At 30.1% G+C, this 22,173-nt stretch overlaps 1 protein-coding gene across 2 annotated transcripts in view; it reads left to right on the top strand.

The window, feature by feature from the left end:
* Positions 1–22,173, top strand: part of Cpr (Cytochrome P450 reductase) — a 213,466-nt gene that overhangs the window by 58,884 nt on the left and 132,409 nt on the right. The window contains exon 1 of one of the 2 annotated variants that reach the window (XM_075363815.1): positions 8,763–8,883. The exons of the other annotated variant lie outside the window; for it this stretch is intronic. Coding sequence (XP_075219930.1) covers positions 8,815–8,883 — 69 coding nt within the window. The 5' untranslated portion in view covers positions 8,763–8,814. Of the gene's footprint in view, positions 1–8,762; positions 8,884–22,173 lie in introns of those variants that run through there. 2 annotated transcript variants of the gene reach the window in all.

Here is a 22,173-nt window from a genome sequence, read left to right as displayed (position 1 = left end):
CACTTCCGGCAACTTACACTTCACAAATACTATTTTATTTTCAGATAATAATTTTACAAACAAATCCCTATCTGCCTTTTGCTTACTATCACTTTGTCTGATGACGTAATTTTCAAATAATTGTAAAATAGATACCCAACGCGTATCTATTTATTTTAAAAATAACTGGCTTTACTAGGACTTGAACGCTGGAACTCTAGACTTCCAAATCAGCTGATTTGGGAAGACCTCTTCACCACTAGACCAACCCGGTGGGTTAGGGGATACTGCCGGCGACCAGCGCACCAACCATTCTTCTTTCTTCTAACCTTACAATTTTAGTCTGACGTTAGCACATGCGACTCCCTCCGGCGAAGGAAGTGTATTACATTTTCCAATAACTAGGGTCCCATCAGGCGCATTTCTGTTTGACCGAAAGGCACTAACACCAACAGGCCTTCAGTGGACGGACTGAAGAGAAATCGTGCCGAGGAAAGACTCAGTATATCGCTAGTCTCAAGGTTAGCCCAAGTAAGGATTTCAGACTGATCTGTAAGGATCGGACGCATTCCACAATACCAACCGTAAACAAAACTATTATATAACCTACATTAAAAAAATAAATATGCGCCCGACGATAATAATAAAGATCCAGCAGCAAAGAACTGTTGTCCAGGTTCTGCGATTAATAGAGTGATATGTATCCACCACTATCCTTGCGTTCCGTTCCGGTTTTTAAGTTCAACCCACCGGGTTAGTCTAGTGATGAACGTGTCTTCGCAGATCAACCGATTTCGAAGTGGAGAGTTCTAAGGTTCAAATCCTAGCTAGTTCCCAATTAGTTACTTTTATTTGGATTTGAATACTAGATCGTGGATACCGGTGTTCTTTGGTGTTTGGGTTTTAATTAACCACACATCTCAGAAATGGTCGACCTGAGACTGTACAAGACTACACTTTATTTACACTCGTACATATCATCCTCTGAAGTAATATCTGACGGTGATTAGCGGAGGATAAACAGAAAAAAAAGAAGTTTTCAAGTTCTAATTTAGTTCAGTGTGCGGTAAAAGCAATCACACAGTGTGCGGGAGCATTCGAAGTAAGTGTTTGGTAAGAAACGAGTGAAGAGGGCGTCACGTATTTTATTTTGGACAGTGGTTGAAAACAATAAGCCTTCGGCGAGTTATTTGTGAACAGGAGTGGAAATGACAGTTTTCTATTCATTCATAAAGTATTAGGGTAGTAGTTCTTTTTTAAACAGTAAAAGTGAATAATTCTTGTATTAAGTGAATTCTTTATTATTATATTACTGTTAATTCTATATTAATTTTATTACTTATAATGTTTTTAATAAATCGGTATATATATATATACACACACACACACACACACACACACTTATTTTAAATCCTTGAATTTTACATTTTATCGTTAAATTATATGTTTAGATAAGTATTCAGTTATTTTTCCATTAAACTTTTCATAAATGATAATAGTCTGTACTGATGAAAAGGTTTATTTATTTTCAACTTTTAAGTTATTTCATTCCATTATCGATTAATTAATCTGCTTTGTTGTTAAATTTGATATCGACTTTCAAAAAAAAATTGATTTACGTCTTATTTTCAGGTATTTGTATGAAATATGAATACATTTTTTTAATAATCTTACAGTTGTAACGAAGTATTTATATTTGTATATGTAATTTTAAAACCTCTTCACAGACTAGCTTATTACTAATTATTTTATCTGGAAAATATGAAAAATATATTTTACGTAAATAAATATTCTTTTCCGGGTCTTCGGGAAAAGTAATAAAAAAATTATTTCGATAAATAATCCTTAAGAGTTCAAATTAAAAACGGGTGTCTAGATTGTAAGAGTTAGAAAATTAAAACCGGTCTGATTATTTCCGAATTTCTTCTTCAGTCCTTTCCTAACGGAATAAAAAGAAGTCCAAACTGATTTTTCAAGTACCTTGCTTTAGTTGAAAAACCCCGATTACATACTTCAATGAGGGTAAATTTTACTATACGTTACGAATTTCCGCTTAAACCACCGTTATAACGTTTCCCAATATTATTTTTACTCTCTGTTCCTCATATATGTTCTGATGAATCTATTGTTACGAAGCTTGAATTTTGGCACAGTTGATAATTGCGAAATACTGTGTAAACCAGCCTAGGATTATTACTTTAATTATCCTAATAAAAAGGGTAGAGTTGAATTTATTAATGAATGAAAAAGTTTTACTTATCCGTTTTTTTAAATTCATTCTTTAAGTGATAATTTATATTCTAACACTAACACAGTATAAAAATTACAAAACACTTTAAAAAATTATCTATCGAATACATTTTTGCTAAGGATTAATAAGACATCTCGGTGTCGAAATCTGTTTGGGATGGTACACACTGAATTTCCAATCGATTGTAAACAGCCGGAAGTTGGTCATCAACAGGTTTAACCCATTTATACAATCTTAAAATTACGTTCTTAAATTCTCTTCTGTTTTGGTTTCCTAAAAAATTTGAATTTGGTTACAGAATTTCAGTAGCGCAGTAAGAAACTTCAACTTGCTGTGTGTAATAATATCGTAATCATAGTAAAATACAAAATTCATCGCTAAACACTAGTGAATTACTGGTCGATTATACATAAATTATTATTATTATTATTAGTAATAGTAATAAGAGACTGGAGAATTGTTTTGCGCTTATTCTATAATTTTTATAGGAAGAAGAAACGTCATCCTGGTGAAATATGAATTCCCTGACTATTTTTTAAAAAGTTAGTTCTGTCAAAAAAGAAAAACACTTTAAATACTTTGTAGACATACATGTTCCTACGTGGCGCTAACCTGAAGATAATAGGGGTCGTGTATGCTCATTTCTACGCTTATTAATTATAATTCTAGAAATTGATTTTTGTAGAGTAATTAGAGGCTTTAAACTCGTATAATAAGTATTTTCCCAAAACACTAGTCCATATTCGAGTTTTGAACTAATAAATGCAAAATAGAGAATTCTTTATAGATCATTATCACAAAGAGTTCTGGCATGTAAATAATTCTTAGGTAACCAAGCATTTTTTATTTGACGTGATTGATGTGACTAATTCTAATGTCGGACAATCACAGTTGGAATTTTGACAACCTATGTTATGGCATTTCAGGAGAGGTGTAAACGCTTAGCATTTAAAAGTATATACCTTTTTTTGGATTTATTTTCATAAAATTATTAGTTAACCAGATTCTCACTATATTAATATAATATCGTTTCATATATTACTCTGGAATTCGTTGATCGTTTTTGCCTTGTTACGTAAGGTAGTATCATCTGCAAATGCAAAGTTAGGTCCTTTAAATTTGAATTGCATCGATCGTTTATATACACTGTTTAATGGGCCTGAAAGAACAGATCCCTGCGGGATACCGTGTAACAACTGAACTTCTTCACTAAATTCCTCGCCCGCTTTAGTTCATTGGGTGCGACTGGAGAAAGGAAAGAGATAAACCATTGATGTATAATTCCTCTTACTCCTGCGAAATACAGCTTGTTTAGCGGGATTGTGCTGGGTACCGTGTCAGAAGCTTTCATCACGTCAACGAATAGTCAAACACAATATTCTCCTTTGTTGATTCCATCGTATATATGCTCTGTAAAACTCAGTAACGCTCTCTCTGTGTTCATATTTGTACGAAACCAAACTGATTTTCATTAAATTGCCCTTTCTTATTTAAGAAATTTTTTTTAGAAAATATGAAAAGCAAGGAAATCGGTCGATAGTTATTAGGATTATGTCTGTCTCCCTTTTTAAAAATTGGAACAACAATAGCTTTTGTTAAATCAACTGGGAATTCACCAGAAGATAAGCCAGAATTAACCAAATACACAAAAGCATCTAAAATACTTTCATTTATGTTTTTAATTAGTACAGGGGAGTACAATATCATAGCTTGAGTATATTATCATAGCTTTGCAGTTTTGCAATGCATGTAATAATAGTTTCAATTTCATTTTTTATTACTGAGTGAAAAAAAAATAAAGTTCTGAATATAATTTTCTCTGAAAAAATATTCATCATGCCTGTCAATATAGATTTTAATAAATCTTACCATTAGTTATTTGATTCCTAAGGTTATTAGCTAGTTTACAGAAATAAGTATTAAATATATTGGAAACCTTTTTTTGGCTAGTCACAAAAGTATTTTTTATATTTTTCAGAATAATTTCCTCGTTCGATTTTGAATTCTTAGACCATCTTTAACATTCAATTGACATTTCGGTGTACGCTTTGCAGTTTTAAATACAAATTTGTAATACTTATTTTTTACATCATCAGTTTTATTTTGCAGTTCATTTTTATACTTTCGTTTTTGTGTGCTTTTAAAGTGCTGTTTATTTTTGTCGTGTCGAAAGCGTCCTCTATCCTCAGTCCAATTTCTTCGAGATCCTTCTTAATTTCTTTCTTTGACGTATTTTCCACTAGTTTTCTTTTCCAAATTCCTGAGAACCAGTTGTTTCAGAATTCCGCCTTTAGGCATTCTTAAGATGTAGAAAGAATGAGAAATCCTTCTCTTTTACATCGCACTAATAATCGGGTCGATTTCTTTGAATACGGTTTCGTTAGTGGGAATACCCAGACCCCATTCTTCTTGTAAATTTTTTTTAAAAATAGGTTCTGATGCTACTGTGTTCTGATTTAATTAGTCGGTTTTAGCTTCATTTTCAATTTGAAAAATAGTTCCATAGGTGTACAGTGCTTCTGAGAGAACTGTCTTGTAGTGGCGAATTTTGGAGCGTATTAAAAGGCATTTTTTATTGTAGATCTGACAGGTTAAAAATTAGAAAATCACACGGTTTAACCGTGTGCTTTTCTAATTTTGGAGATTCTTTTTTGCCAAGCGGATCTTTGTTTTAATATGCAGTCGATGATTTCTCCTAAATATTTAAACTGCTGAACTAATTAATTTCATCTTCATTAATTTTGATTTTATTTGTGCAGAGAGGGTCAGTGGCCGTAATTTCTGTTTTTTCATAAGAGATTCGTGAGCAAACTTTGTTAATGCTCAAAGCCAGGAAAGTCACGTCGTTGGTAAATCCTAAGCAGTTTATTTGAGCAACTTTCCCATCCTCGTTCTTTTTCTTTATATTATTGAGAAGGACATTATTAGCCATCCAGGGCTTAAGTTTCTTCCATTTATTCTTTTCCCCCGACTATTAATCGGTTTATATGATTTAGATATGCTTGCTTGCAATTTTTCGGAGAAAATATGCAACGCTAACGATGCAGTATCTGCTGTATATACCGGGTTTCAGTCAGCGGCAGAAATTAATTTGTTCAGGTACTGGTAATCTAGTCTGTATTGAATTTCACTACAGAAAGATGAGTTATTCATCATTCTCTCACTTCTAACGCACAGAACCGTCATACCGTCAACCTAACTCTCGTAATAATATTTATAAGAACGATAACATAACGTCTGATAAAACGGTAATCGATTAATGATGCAGATTCCTGTCTTAACTCTAGTAGCATCCTCAAGTAATGGTGCTGGCCGTGATTTAATTTACTAATTAAATAACCATCTACCGAGCTAGAATTTTTTAGTAGTTTAATATTAATATCGCCTCGTATGATTAAATTTGTGTTTTTCACAGAGCACAAAAAAGTAAAAACTTATCAAAGAGAAATCGTTCTCGCTAAATTCCTACGACCGGCACTGGCCTAAAATATCTATCGAAACATTATCTGATACCGTTATTCGAACATGAACACAATCAGCAGATCTTATCACAGTATTAGTTATTAATTTACATAACAAAACGTGGGATATATATCGCTACCCCACCAGAACTGTACAAATTATTATATTTTGGATGGAGTGAATAACCTGGTAATGTATGTAAACATAATTCATTTTCCTCGATCCATATTTCAGTAAAAATAGTGATATACGGTCGAACAGCTAAGGATTCTAATTTTAATACAAACAGATCGAAATTTTTTCGTATACTTTAATGTTTTTACATACTTATCGAATCGATCAAGTATATCTTTATCAAAATGGTTTCGTCATCGAATTATTTTATAATTTAATTTAACTTAATCGGGGCTAACATTAAATGTAATATTTCTTTATATTTAAATATAAATATTTAAGCCATACGAAGTAAAGAGAACATAGAATTTTTAGATCAAACTAAGACAAACCGACCTCTAAACTCATCAATTTTGTGCCGTTTCCGGTGTTGACCCATTAAACATTTAAGTGCGGTGCGGTGACGTATTCCATGTATGTAATACATATATGTATATACATATATGTATATACATATATGTTAGTTTGCTATGACTTAATTAGATGTAAATTTTTATAGAGCGTCCAATTTATAACATGAAATATTAGTTTATATTGAAGAAAAATATTAACTAAATTTATTTTTTTATTTCCAAAATTTCATTGTAATCATCTCAATTACCCATTGATTTTTGTAGTAAAGTACGGTAAATATTTAAAAATTCAAAAAACTGACTTTTCGTTAATTTAATTTGGTTTTAATATATATATATATATATTTTTTTTTTCTTTTTTTTTGTTTAATATTGCTAACAATAGATACTGCAGGTAAAGAAACGTCAGCGTTCTAACTTGCAACACCATAACGAACCACACTTCTAACTTGCCCCGCTAAAAGTTTTTTCTACCTTAAATTGAGCGTAACTGAAGAACGACTCAACCAGTCTTCATCAAATTTTCACGTACGCAACCTCAGATATACTGCTGCAGCATATCAAAATTTCATTCAAATTGATCTAATAGATTTGAAGATTTTCGAGCCACAAAATTTTATACATAGGCTTATAAATATTTACGTATATAAATATATAAGGAAACTCCAATTTAAGTGAACAGTATTTTCGTTTGCCTTATACCTCAAAAATAAAGAAAATTCATTTTTACCTTCAATTCCGACCTTACGGCCGATAGTAATATCGTACTTTTTTTCGAAAAGTCGGTAAATTATGTTGGAATAGATTAACAGGAAGGGTAGCTTAATAAATAGACGTACATGGTTGCTAGGAAATTTAATATAGTAATACTATAATGGAAAGCTACGTTGAAAAAAGTCTAAAGGCAGATCGAAATTATTTTTTTGGAAGTTATAAAAGATGACGTATAAGCTATAAAGAATTGAAGGAAAAATTAAAAATAAGCTGCTTCCAAGCATTCCGAATGGGACTACAACAAAATATTTGTAACAAAAGATATGGTTTAGTCGTAAAGTATAAACTGGAAACAGTTTCTTTAAATACATCATAGGTAGAAGGTAGCGGATTATAAAGGTCCAACCGACTTAAGTTCCCAATAGGAAGTATAATTCTTTTATTGTTAAAAAAAAAACACATTCCTTGTGATTCCATTCAAAAAGGATATAGCCCACGGTTTTAATAATGTTTGAAATGTATGAGTAAAATCACATCAGAAATTGCCCTTTGTTTTTCTTGAATTCCACATCGGTATTTTATAAATTGTAGCAACCGGAAATACCAGAGACAGAAGGGAGCCTGTTGTTGTTTATATGTAAATCAACCTTTAATGTTCTTTAACGGAATAGACAGACTGTTTATTATACCTGCGTTGTATTACGCCAGTAAGGTAAGAAGAAATTCGGCTTTTATTCCAACTCGAGATGAACAGCAAACTATTTCATTGATTACTTATTTGTGGCTTCACCCGCGCAATATGGTTACTTGCGTTTCCCGTCGCGGTTAGGGAATGTTTAGCCACTCTGGACTTGCTTCGCTCGCTTTTCCCATCTAGCCAGGGGCTCGGCCCCCTGTATCCATTAAACTCATGCTTGAGAGAATAATATTGATTAATAACAATAAAGCCTTTTAAATTTATAAAAAATATCCATGTATTGTAATTTCTTTAAAACAACAGTTAGCCAGTATAGGACCCGAAACTTGTGATCGGAAAAATGCGCGTTTCAGAATACCTCCATCTAGTATAACACACCAAAAATCAAGTTAACTTCATTTTTTATTCAGTTTTAACCCTTTAACTTGAAATTTCAAGAAATCCTTTCCCAGTGTGCACTTACAACGTAAGAAAAACGTGTATACCAATTTACATCAATTTATCTTGACTAGTTTTTACTGGCCGTTGATTATGAATCATTCAGGATATATTTCATATATCAGGTTGTCTAAAAGGTATTGATCCATTGTAGGTCAGAATTGAGAACACATTTATGGTTATTCGAAAATAACTTTATGAGGCCAGATATGCACCATTCTTTCGATGATTTCTTGCCATTTTCCCCGGCGACATCATAATCCCGTCGCTCTAGAACTACTGTGGTTTTTGGTCAAAAAATTGTTACACGCGGTTTTCGCAGGCCCCTTTTGAAACTACACTGCTCAGGGAGTTCTACAGTGACCGAAACAAATGATAGTCTGACGGTGCCAGGTCCGGAGTAAAGGAGGATGTATTTAAACCTCCCAGGCAAGTTCTCTCAATTTCTGACGGGTCTTTAAAGATGTGTGGGGTCTGGCGTTCTCAGTTTGGTGTAAGACACCCTTTCTGTTGATCAGTTCAGGCCATATCTTTTGAGTTACTACGTGTAATCGCGCTAATCGTCGACAGTATAGGTGTGAGTTTATCGTTCTGCTTGGCGGCAGCTGCTCGTGATGCATGACGCCCTTCCACTCCCACCAGACGCACAGCATAACCTTCCCGGGCGTCAGTGTGTACTTTGCTACAGACGTAGAACTTCTTCTCGCTTCTTCACGGTGATGGATGTTTAGTTCATCGGCGATGTCATGAGTGCTCACATGTCGGCCTTCCTCGATTTTTGGCAGAATACGCTAACGCTATCTCGTGCGCAAAAGGTTCGGTACTTTTTAGATTACATGTTATGTTGATTTTACTTTGCTAAATCTTTTGAAATATTGGTCTCTAGATTTTAAATGTTTGTTGTATCATTGGTCGAATAAGCGGTTTGACGCAGATCTCCTTTTCCATTCTAATATTTGCCGTTCTCTTAACCTCAATACACCTCTTATATCTTTCATCCTTATATTTTAATATTTATCCATTTTTACATTTGTAATATCCTTCTAGTAGGCAGTAGACTTCCATATGACTAATCGTAGATGTGTTAATAGCAGAGAACAAAGGAAATAATTTATCGGCCTTATTCTCCATTCTTACCTTATTTTTATTTTACATTCTTATTTCTTATCTTCTTAACTTATTTTCCACTCCACTTATTCTATGTTTTTTATTTTTTTTTTTAAATCTTAAAACATTTTTTAATAGTAACATTTTTTTAAAGATGTAGTCTTAAGATATTTTGGTATTGTTTGATATTTGATTTTAATAAATGAAAAAAATACATTGAACCTTTTTCAACACGAAATAATTTTTTTTTAATAACTAATTTAAATTTTGAAAAAAAAAATATTTTACGGCCTTAAAAATATTTTGGTTATTTTCGTTTGAATTACGGCCAGTCTAGTTCAGATTATTTTCTTAACATCGGGAAATATCCCGATAGATAAAAGTCAGAAATTACAATATACTTCTTTTTCTCTTTCTCTAAATATATATATATATATATATATATTTTTTTTTTAAGGAGAATGTTTGTTATAATTATACAATATACAATTATAATTACAGTTAATTATACAATTATAATATACAGTTATAATTATACAATATAAGGAAAATTATTAACATGTAACATATGATTCTTTATTTAGACATAACTAATTAACATTTGCGGTCTTACAGAATTAAGTCACATAGGTAGGAATATTCAAATTGTCGTTAAATATGGTTGTTAATTTTCATTTTCGTGTTCTATTTTTTACGTCATATCCTGTATTAAAAACGATTTAATTATACTAATTTTAGGTTTAGAGTTTAAAATAATCCCTGACAATATACATTGTTAACAATGAGTGAATAAGTTAAGCAGATATTCAAATATTATTCTCGTAATAATTAAAAAAAAAAAAAATTTTATTTAGTTTTGATTTATGGAGCTTATCCATTAAGTAAGCTCCATTAAGTATCTCTGTTAAGTAAGAGTCAATGAAAGTCTAAGAAGAATAAATTAAAAAAAAAAATTAAAAAATAGTTTATATAATAAAAAATACCGACTATGTTTGTAGGTTACATCTACATACATTTATGCACGCAAATAATATAATTAATGTAAATTTCAGACTTTATTCGTCTAAATTTATTTCCTATAGACCTTGAATAAATAAAAATTAATTATCATTTCTATTATTTGTATAAAATTTAAAAAAATTAAAGAGCATTTCCTTAATACCGCTAATAAGAATATTATTAGTATTGTTTCTATTATTTTATTTTCATTCATTATTATTATTATTACTATTGTTTTTTCTTTGTAACTTAAAAAAATTTGAAATTAGATTTTTTAATTTTTATATTTTACTGAAAATTTCTTATTTTACTTTCTTCTTATTAATTTACCAAACAGAGATAAACTATTAACATATTCCTACAACTGCTTCGAAGCAATTGGGGTTTATTCCATTTTAAACGTTTTAAAGTTTCTTGAGTCCAAAAAATAAAACTGTTGTGTTGTTTTTTTTTCTTTAATGTATGAATGAGAAGTAGCATAGAGAAGAGTAATGAAAGCCGTTTAATACTAAAAAATAATACAGGATTCAAAAATCACAAAATATTGTTATTTATCTCGTAAAATTTTAAAGGGTGTACAAAAAGAAAAGATTTCCAAAATCCAAAGACAAATTTTATGTAAATAAAAGGTGTAAAATGTAAAGTTTACTGGTATCAAATTGATTTAAAATTAAAAAGAAATATTTCTAAATATTATAAAACTTGGGAAGGCAAATTATAACCAGTATAAGCTTTTTAGATGTGTTGTTGCGAGAAAATGTTGATAATTAAGTGATTTGATTTATATATAATGTAGAATTGTTAAAATTAATTGGGTAACAGAAAAGTTTACGATAGAATCTTTGTGAAAAAAGTGATATATGTATTAAGGAATTCAGAGTTAGAGAATTTGATTCTAGAAGGAAATAAAAGAGTTGTAGAAATGGAGAAAACAGTAAAGAAAGAAAAAGATTAGAATATATGAAGCAGGTAATTAAGAAGTCGGTATATCATGACCAAATGGTTTGGCATTGAATAGAAAAAGGTGGAAATTGCATCAGACCGCTCAAATAACTCAAGACAAAAATATGTGTGTGTGGGTTAACGTATATGTTTTTCTTAGGATGATTTAATTAATGAATCGATCAATAAATTTGGTGTGACAGCTTATTTTCTGGGGAGGGGACATTAACTCTATTAAACTATCTTAAAAAAAAAATTGTTGAGGGGATGGTACTGACTATTGAGTGTTTAATTATTATTAAAAATAGTAATAGTGTTTAATTATTCGAATAGTAAATTTTAAATTGTTTGAATAAAATTGCGATTCAACCCTATAAAAAGTAGAATTTTTTTTCAATTGTGTTTTTATTACTTCATTCTAATAGGCTTGAAATTTATTTATAATTTTCCTCTAAATGTAGCGTTATCAGGGAAAAGTATGTGTATGCATGTGTTCTATAATATTTCCGTAACTTTTCATGTACCTGTTGGTATAAAATATTCTCTTTATATTAGCCGTAATCATTGTGAGAAACTTTATGGGAGAAGATGTATATTTCACCAGGAGTATATTTTTAAAAGGTTACCTTTTTTCGAAAAATCCAAATTTCTTTTTTCATTTTAAAATAATTTTATGGTAACACAAGGTTTACACATCGATCAAAATTTGTGTCAATTTTATGGCATAACAAATCATAATCATCATTTTTATTTTATTTTTTATTCATAACATTCGATAAGAAAATAAGTAAAAAAAGATTTTAAGAAAATTTTTTCCGTATTTACTGAGAGTAGGATTAAATTTTAACCTGACGTTTTAATCAGTGTTTTATATAATTTGCTGACATATTTATTACGATTATATTTTATAGACGACAAAGCTTGTAACTGTAATTTTAAATTAATTAAATGTGTGCGATTTAATAATAATTTGCCGAGAATGTGTTCATACCACAAAAGCGGTTCTTGCTTTATTATTCAAATACTTGCACTAATGGTTATAATTATGGTTATTACATGGTGTCTCACAAAAAACTTGAGAGAATTTCACGATATTTTTTTACAAATGAAAATAAATATGAGTAATAAATCGCTTAGTTTTCGATTAAAGCTTGCGAAAAAATGTTTTCCTCACTTATCCTCAACTGTACTTGTACTTAAATTAAGGGGTAAATTAATGATTAAAAATGGTCTTTGATCTGAAAAATTGAATAAAACAGATTCCAGAATGTATCATCTAATAATTTATTTACAGAATTTAATTCTGAGAAAATCTACATTATATCAGTAACGCCAGCTGAACTTGAAAATGAGATTAAAATATTTGACTTTGATTAAAAACTCAATCTCGGATACAGTCTTTATCCCTTTAGACTCAGTCTCTCGTCTTTGCGTTTTTTACGAACGGTTTTTTTAAACGGAAAGCGGTTTTTTTTTCAAGGTTTTAATGTACTGGTGTCCCACGGAGAAAGGAAGAAAGTTTCAGGACATGTTGCATACTGATGAAAATAATGAAAATCGTTCATATAAACGTAGGTCTGGAAACGCTTTGTTTTCGAGTTACGGCTAGCGAATGATTTCGCCCGGATTTCAGCTCTTCTAATAAAAAGAAGACCTACTGTAATTTTTGGGACCCAAATTAAGGAGTAACGTTGGTGGTTTCTTATGTAATTTGAGCTGGGAAATAGGATAAAACAGGTACCAGAACTCCAGTAATTTTTAAGATATCCGACGTAAAACATAAAATTCGGTGTCAAAAAACAATTTTTTTTTTAGGTTTTTAGTATAATAGCTTTGTTAAACGGCTAGTAAATGCGGAAGAATTAGTGACAAAACTTTTAGAGAATTTAATTTTGAAAAAAGTTAGTTTTGAAAAAAGTAAATACACCCAGCCAATAGAAATAAAAAAAACGTTTTAAAATCGGTTTTTTATTGAAGCAAAACAGGAGAAAATAGACAAAAACTCTTATTATTCTTTCTGTACCTATTATATATGTTAGGTACAATTCCCGTTTGTTTTCAATGAAAACCTTACGGGAGATGCATACGTTCATTTCTTGAAAAATAAATTGCGACTTTTTTGGAATAAACAAACTAGGTTGCAAATGAGTATCCTGCACGATGATGCAACGCCACATTTTACTTTAGTAGCTAGAAATCACTTGAATGATAATTTCCTAAAATGGATAGGACGTGGTGGACCATTTAATTAGCCACCACGATCACATGACTTAACGCCACTAGTTTACCTCATTGGGGCCATATTAAAACGATTGTATACCGAAAAAAGTTAATACTAAAGACGAGTTACTCGTTGAAGTATAAAATGCAGTGGAATTTATAGGAAACGGATCCTGAGGCGGAACGTCACCGGAAATATTGTTATGTAATTCTATTACCATGTATCATTTCATATATTCTATTTTTTTTTGTTTTACTGTATTAAGAATAATGTTTATTAAGTACAAAATAATACGATTTTCTATCGATTTTTTGTCTGTTTTGCTGCAATAAAAACCCGATTATTAAAACTTTTGATTGGCTATATTTACATTACATTTCTTAGAATTAAATTTTCAACAAGTTTTGTTACTACATCTTACGCATTTATTAGTCATTTAACAAAACTATTGTACTACAAACCTAAAAAAAAAGTTGTTTTTTGAAACCGAATTTTGTGTTTGACGTGGATATCTTAGAAACTACTGGAGTTACAGTTAAAAAAAAATTATAATGATTATTATTCATAAAAATTATTGTAGGGCTTCTTTTTATTAGAAAAGCTGAAATCCGGGCGAAATCTTTCGCTAGCCGTAACTCGAAAACAAAGAGTTTCCAAACGTATGGTTGTATTCACCAGTAGAACATGTCCTAAAAGTTTCTCTGTTTCTTCATGGAACACCTGTATTTGTAATCTTCTGCTGTTTGAAATTGAGACTAAGATTAAGGATTAGTAAGTTTTCCGACAGTTGGTTTTGTAGTTTCTGAACTTTTTAATTTTTTCTACCTTATCAAAAAAATTTTTTTTTCTTTTATTTGAAAATGTAAATATACATTTTATATATAATATTTTCGAAGTCTATTTATATTATGTATTTATTTTTTAATTTAAGAATCCTTTAATTAAAACCATTTAAAATCCTTGCGAAAAGTCTTTCTTTAATTTTTTTTTACCTTTTCATTTTGGAAAGTTTGTGTAAGTAACCAAAGTAAACTATTAATTAAATTTTGAATCGGTTTGGTCCAACCAAAAAATATTAAATTGGAAGATGATTATGCAGTGGCAAAATAGATTTTTTTTCATATGATAAGATTTACGAGGCATATGAGAAGGTAGTTTTGGCACAGCGAATCCGGAACAAGCCTGATTTAGCTTCTAGTTTCGGTATTAAACCCTTAAAATAAGTCTCCAAGCCAAACATAAAAAACAATTACTTTTATTATACTAATAATCACAATAAGAATTTCAAGGAAAACAAAAGTAAGACGAGAAAAATTCAAACATCCAATTGAAAATAAAACATTATTAAATAAACGAAGTAACTTTAAATGGGATGGCTGATTTAGGTAGTAAGTTGTAAATTTATTTACATTATCTAAATTTACGTTTATTTAGTTAAATTTACATTTTATTTAAATTTAAGAAATTTTAACTTTGAAGGTTAATAATAGAGTTTTTAACTTAAATCCTTAAAAAAGAAGACTGTTTTTTATTTTTTTTATATTAAAACATTTGTTGTTGCCTTCTTTACTTTTTTCATTTTTTAATTATTTCCTGAATTTTATTTATGATTTTCTTTATTGTAATTTAATTGTTGTGAAATGTTTATATTATTATGGTCACAATAAAAACATTCTGTATAGGTCTGTATGTATATATTTTAAGAAAATGAAAGCAGTTTAAATTCTCTTGTAATTAGTTTTAATTTTATTTAATATATGGGTAATTTTTATGGCCTTGAATATTTATTTTAGGTTGTTCAATTTGTTGTGCCTTCGTTCGGCGCTCTACGTATATTCATTTAGTGGTATCCTGTACAATACACTATATACAGGGTCACGGACATCTTTCTTTTACAGCCTACCGATTTAAACTGCGTACTATTTTTAAAGCTTATTACATGATCAGCTAGTTTTGTTGTATTACATTTAAATTTAGATGCGTTCTTCACTGGATCCTCTTTTTTTTGTCGGTTGAAAAATTAAACTTCTCTAATTCCTGTATTATTTTTTTTATTAAAATACTAGCGGACCCGACAGACGGTGTTCTGTTCAAACGTTGTAAATCCAAAAATAAAAAAAATTTTTCAAATAAACTATAAATTGTTTGGACCGTTTTGATGAAAAAAATTCTGAAACGCGATCGCAGCGCTGCTTGTCGGATACAATTGTGAACCTTAATCATCGCAAGATATAGATGTTTAAATTAAAATAGGTGATTTTAATTTATTATTATGTAGATGACCTTTTCAAGAATGGTTTTTGTGCTCTTTTGCAAAGTATTGTTACTCTTTAGAAGAGTTTAGTAGGCGATAGTTACTAGGTACTATAGCAACTAACTCATCGGTTTGGTCTAGTGGACCACTCGTCATCGCAAATCAGCTGATTTCGAAGTCGAAAGTTATGTGGTTCAAATCCTAGTAAAGGTAGAGTTATTTTTATGCGATTTGAATACTAGATCGTGGATACCGATGTTCTTTGGTGGTTGGGTTCCAATTAACCACACAACTCAGGAACGGTCGACCTGAGACTGCGCAAGATTACACTTCATTTACATTTATATATATCATCCTCATTCATCTCTGAAGGAATTCTCATTCATCCTCTGACGTAGTACCTTACGGTGGTTCCAGAGGCCAAACAGAAAAAGAAAAAGAAAGGTACTACCATACATACTGATTATACGTACATTAAGTTAATTTCCTCTACATGCAGATTTAAATGCTGTTATAGATGGGACATTTTTTTACAGTTTATAATAATCGGTTGATATAAATACTAATCTATTGTCCGGTCATTTGTATCTATATTATGAATAAAGCCGTTTAAACACAGCAATATGATGATGCGTGCTTAAAATTAAATTGCTTACTAAAAATCGTATAATAATTGTGTTTATTGGTCTGATGAGAATCCTCGTGTAATTATTGTACCTGGAGTTCATGTTTGATGTTGGATCACAAAAAAGAGCTTTAGAACCTTATTTCTTAAACGGAAGTGTAAAAGGTGATCTACATCATCAGATGTGACGAAATGTTCTTTTTGAATAAATAACCCTTTTTGACACCTGTCCCTGTCAGAGGCTGCAAGGGAGGACATCTGCTCACTATGCTTTTGAATCTCGATCTAAATGAATCTAGACTCCGAGGAACGATTCATTGGGCATGTTCATGTAATTTGAGCGATTTTTCGTTCTGTGGATCGTTAGACATCGTGTTTTTTGTTTTGTTTTTTTTTTTTAATTTTATATTGCTAAACACAAATTTTATTTTTTTAATAAAATAGAATTACAAGTGATCTAAATTGTCTAAAATTATCGACTTAAAACTTGTAACTTAGGACGAAACTTATTTGCAAAAAATCAATGATTAAAATCATTAGGACAGAAGGACGAAATTTCCCTCTCCACTCATTTGTATTAAACATGTAATAAATAATAAAGTTATCAATGAAAAGTAATAAGACTTTTGCGAACGATCATTCTTTTTATTATTATTACTGTTCTCTCAATTATTATTAATTCATTTCTAACAGTTTTATTGAATTTTCTATAACTTCTACTTACGCTAAGTTAATATAATTTATTTATCTCTTATTTTGGTGGTTATATGGTGTTTTTTTTTTTTTCAATTATTAAAAAGTTAGATTTACTGCCATTTTGGGAATCTTACACTTGATTTAAAAAATTGATATTTATATATTTTATGCATTTTAGTAAATCTTACGTTAGTGCGTTTGAACCAACTTGATAGCTTACACTGTATTACAAAATTTTAATTTTGTTGGTCATTTTAAAGTGAAGGCGACGGCCGATTCGCGTAATTTTGTAATCATCTAATGATGCTTAATTCGAATTCAAACTCAAAATCCGTGACAAGTGTTCACACGCTTAGACTACATATTGGATTCAACAACGAACTGTCGTTCGATAAAAATATATATACTGGGTGATATTTAAATATGGAAACAGCTTTATATCTGAAAGGTATTTGAAGGCACAAAAAAATGGGGTTCTACATAGTTAAAAAAAATCAGCATTATGGTGGATTTTTTATTTTTTTCCGCCTTCTTAGATCCACCATATTGAATCAAACTTAATTTTTTTTTAAATAGGAAGGTGGCTTATGACACATGATTTTGATTTAAAATTTTAAAAGGAAAACGATGGTGAAACCCGTTTTTCCGTTAATGCCTTCGTTATTGAGTTATAAGCATTCAAATTTGCCGTGACGGAAAAACGTGTTAAGAATAAAACGAGCTAAAAGGCTCTACTTGAATAATTTTATTGCATTTTACATTCATAACGTATACAATAACGAACTTTAAACGTTGCTGTAATATTGATAATAATAATAAACAATAATTAACAACAAATTAAATGGATATATCAACTGATTATTTATTTTAACTATTACGCAATATATGATTTAAATTAATGTTTTAAATCGATCGTAAATTACTAACGAAATAAATTCTGAAAGCATACCGTTCTACAATAAATGCTACCACTCTACAAAATGCTTAATAAATAAATAAATTCTACAAGATGCTTCCCCTCTACAGCTTGGCAGGGTGCTAACTTCAAGTAATATGCGTTTACAGCTTGTATCATGTTTGGTGGTACGCAACCAGATTTGTCAATTGTTCTTTTCAATTCGTCAATGTCTGCAGGTTTTGTTTTGTAAACATTTGTTTCAGGTACCCCTAAAAAAAGTAATTCAGAAGAGAGGTCTGGGAACATGGCAGGTGATTCTATTGCTCCTCTAAAACCTATCCAAGCGATTTAGAAAGTTAAAATTTGCCGTGCCATTAGATAATAATGAGGTGGTCATTATTATCTTCGTGATAACGAAGGCGTAACAGAAAAAAGGGTTTCACCATTGCTTTTCTTGTAAACGATATTGCCATCTTGATGAAACGATACATTATTATTTAATTTTTGTTCAACATTTTCCCAGATATATGGTAAAATCCTATCTCCTAAAAAGTTGTAATAAGCATCTCCTGTAAGATTGTCATCTAAAATAAAAGGCCTTACAATACAATGACCGACGATTCGGTCCGCCCAAACGTTCACTTTTTGAGGGTGCTGTGTATGAGCTTCCAACATCCATATGGGATTATTATCGCTCCAATATAGACAGTTTTGCTTTATTGACATGGCTTTTTTAACATAAAAGTCGCTTCATCATTAAATGATGTTGAATTAGAAAAATTTGCGTATACGTTTAATTCTTGCATTTTAATACCACAATACTCGACTCGGCGATCAAAATCATCTTCTGAAAGTTCTTGCACCAGATTTTTACTTATACTGGTGAAATTTATTTGTTGTAAGAATGTTTTGAACTGAAAAATAACTGATGTCATGTTGGACAAAAGCTTTTTGAATCTATGAATGAGGGTCTTCAACAAAGGTCTGCAATAGATCTAACGACTTTCATCGGTTGTGAGAGTTCTCGGTATACCGGTGCGAGGACGATTCTTTACAGTACCGGTTTCTTCAAATCGTTGTACTGTCTTGATCACAGTCGATTTATTTACCGTTTCTCCGTTTGGAAATCTGCTATTAAATAAATCACATACCTCTTGTAAAGGCCGAACTCTAGTCACCATACCCGTACATTATCAACAGAGTTATTCTTTTGGTTTCACTTAAAAAAGGCATTGTTATTTGAAGATTTAATATTTAATAAAATTAAATAAATGAATGAGGAAACTAATAATAAAACTTTCACCAAAAAATAAATTTGAACCGCTAGGCCTACAACTTAATTTTTACTAGGACTATCAAATTTTACCATTACAAGTATGTTGAAATAAAAAGACAAAATGAGGAGTTAATAAGTTGCATTATTTCAACGTAATACAAATTTCATTGTTGTAAATTAACAGCTGATAAATAACAAATATCAGCTAATGTTAATGCTGGAAGTTATTTTTTATTTAGAAAATATCACTTGATATAGTCGGTTAATTTGTTGTTAATTATTATTAGTTATTGTTTATTACATATTATCAATATTATAGCACTGTTTAAAGTTTGTTATTGTAAGCATTAGAATGTAAAATTCAATAAAATTGTTCATGCAGCTCGTTTTACCTCGTTTTATTGTTAACACGTTTTTCCGTCATTGCAACTTTGAATGCTTGTAACGTGATAACGAAGGCGTAACAGAAAAAAGGGTTTCACCATTGCTTTTCTGGTAAACTTTTAAATCAAAATCATGTGTCATGTCTTCTTCCTTCCTATTTAAAGTTAAGTTTGATTCAGTATACAGATTTTTTAAACTAATTTTGTAAGATTTTTAAACTATGTAGAACTCCATTTCTTTCGGCTTCCAAATACCTTTCAGATATGCAGTGTAAACCTGTTATCTTATTGATAATTAGGAAAATTGATTTTAGTCTATCCAGTATTATTTTAATTATAAAAAAAAATATTAGTTATTTTTTCTCTCCAAGATACTTTTGTGCTGCCATACCCGACATATTTAAATATCTGTATAATAGAATAACACTGTATAATTTCAGATTATGTCTACTTTAATGACAACATTGAGTTTTTTTATGACTACGAGAGCTTCGTTTCAAAAATGCAGTTTTTCATCCCGATTATTAAATAAATACAATAAATAATTTTTTTTTTTTTGATATTAGGTAATACACTACAGATGTTCACAAAAGGTCATATTAAAATTCTAGAGGTATAACTTATCTAGGTAAGATACTGAGTCCGGATTTGGTACACGCATTTTGTATGTGAGTTTTGTATTTTTGAATAATTTGTCTACAATAAAATCAATTTTCTTAAAAACTCTAGGTACTAAAATAGATCTTAGAAAGAAAAAAATTGAATTTTTAATATTTAAGGAAATTTTATGTTAGTACAAATAATTATAACAAAAATATTTCATTTTTATCAAATAAATATCTGTTATCATTTTGTATAAATGGCAAGCAAGGAAGTAATAGAATATATTATTTAAGTATCATATAAAACGTAGAATGTTTCATAAATTAAATACAATATGTTATTAATCATTAAAAATTCCATTATTTTTCTTTGTTTAGATTTTTATATTAAGATTACTAGTTTTTATGAAACTTTGCATTAGATATAATAAAAAAAGCCTTATTTTGAATTTTCTTTTTGAAATAGTAATACACGTTTTTTATGGTGTATGCTGTTCAAAGATCAAGAGATATGTATATTTTACCTTAAGTACACACTTAACAGTGCATGCAATACATATTTAACAGAGCACCTGACGGAAAACGTAGTACTTTTAACCATCTAACAGCCCGTTTTATATCGTGAAAACTTTATTATTATATTTGGTATAATTCCCAAACTATAATATTATATTTTAGAAATAATAAATGTACATAAGTATCATTAATAATTAATGAAGATGACAAGTTTATTTTGGATAGATACTACGTCTATATTTCTAGTAAATCTTGTTCTGTCTACTTCTAGTCGGACAAAAATACAACGGTATCATAGAGATTAAAATCCATTTAAAAATAACTGCACTTTTATTGAATGAAGTTAAAAAATGTGTACATGTGACTAGCGGGATCGCAGAGCAACAGTTAAGTATCTGATTTGTAGTAGTATATAAACGAAATTACAGTCTTGGTTTCGTATGTATTAAATAATATAAATCTTATTTATTTTTAACTAAAACATTTCCTATGACAAAATAATTTGTGTGAAGTATTATAAAAAAATAAAAATTTTCATTTAGTTTTATTGTTTTTAAAATAATTGTTACAAAGGTAAAAAAACAAATTATCTTGCGTAACAAAAACTCGACCTCAACGGATAGTCGTGGGGGAAGCTAATGAAGTTGATTTCCTCATTTCTTAGCCGATGTGCTTGAGGAGGTGATTAATTTTCACTGTACTTTAGGTTTTGTAACTTTTATATATAGGAAAATAATTAGTAATTGCAGTGATAGATTGCAGGTTTATTCATTAGAGTTTAGAATTGTTAAGGTTACAATTTTTTTCTTGTTAGTGAAACTGCCGACTGTGGTAACCTGTATTTGTAATTAAAGTGGTTTTTCAAAATGTAAGTTCTGTTGTTTGATTTTTAATTAACTAGCAAAGCACTAATAAAAAACTAAATTTTTAAGGTAATATTTTTGTTTTAATATTAATTAATCTCGTGGCATCATAGCTAGGGCGAGTCATTTTTGACATGTGGTATACAAGAAGAAAAATGTGATAATCAGTCAAAAAATGGGATATGGTACTTTTGCATTTCTCGACGTTTCATGAACCGCAAAGAACCAAAAAAAAGGGTTGTAATGCACGTACCTCCTTTCCGTATGTTGGCTTGTTTGAAGCTTAAATACTTTTGACTGGATAAACCGATTTTAATGAAATTGTGAGACTCGAGTATATGGGTAGGCATAGTAACGCTGCAAGTGACCCAAAAAAAAAAAACTTTGGGGGGCAATATTGGGGGTGGAGAATCCAATCAAAGTTTAAAAATATAGAAGTTTAAATTTTTCAAAATTTTTTTTGTATTATTTAAACTTTTAATATATATCGTATGTTATATATCAGACAGCTACCCGTTGGCATCATTGATTACAATATCTCTTCGGTAGCAAGTACCTGCGTCAGTAAATTATGTTGTCGCGTGTTCGCGGTTCGACAAGGATATTGAGAGACTATCAAACGTAAAAATGTCTTACAAATAAATCATTTAATGATTTAATTTGCGATAGCGAGTTAACCACTAGACCATCCCGGTGGGCTATATTTGTCGGCCTGTTTGAAGC

The sequence above is a fragment of the Lycorma delicatula genome, chromosome 4, assembly GCF_047948215.1.
Source record: "Lycorma delicatula isolate Av1 chromosome 4, ASM4794821v1, whole genome shotgun sequence".
NCBI lineage: Eukaryota > Metazoa > Arthropoda > Insecta > Hemiptera > Fulgoridae > Lycorma > Lycorma delicatula.
The sequence above is the reverse complement of the archived record's forward strand: the minus strand, read 5'-3'. Positions and strand labels throughout refer to the sequence as shown.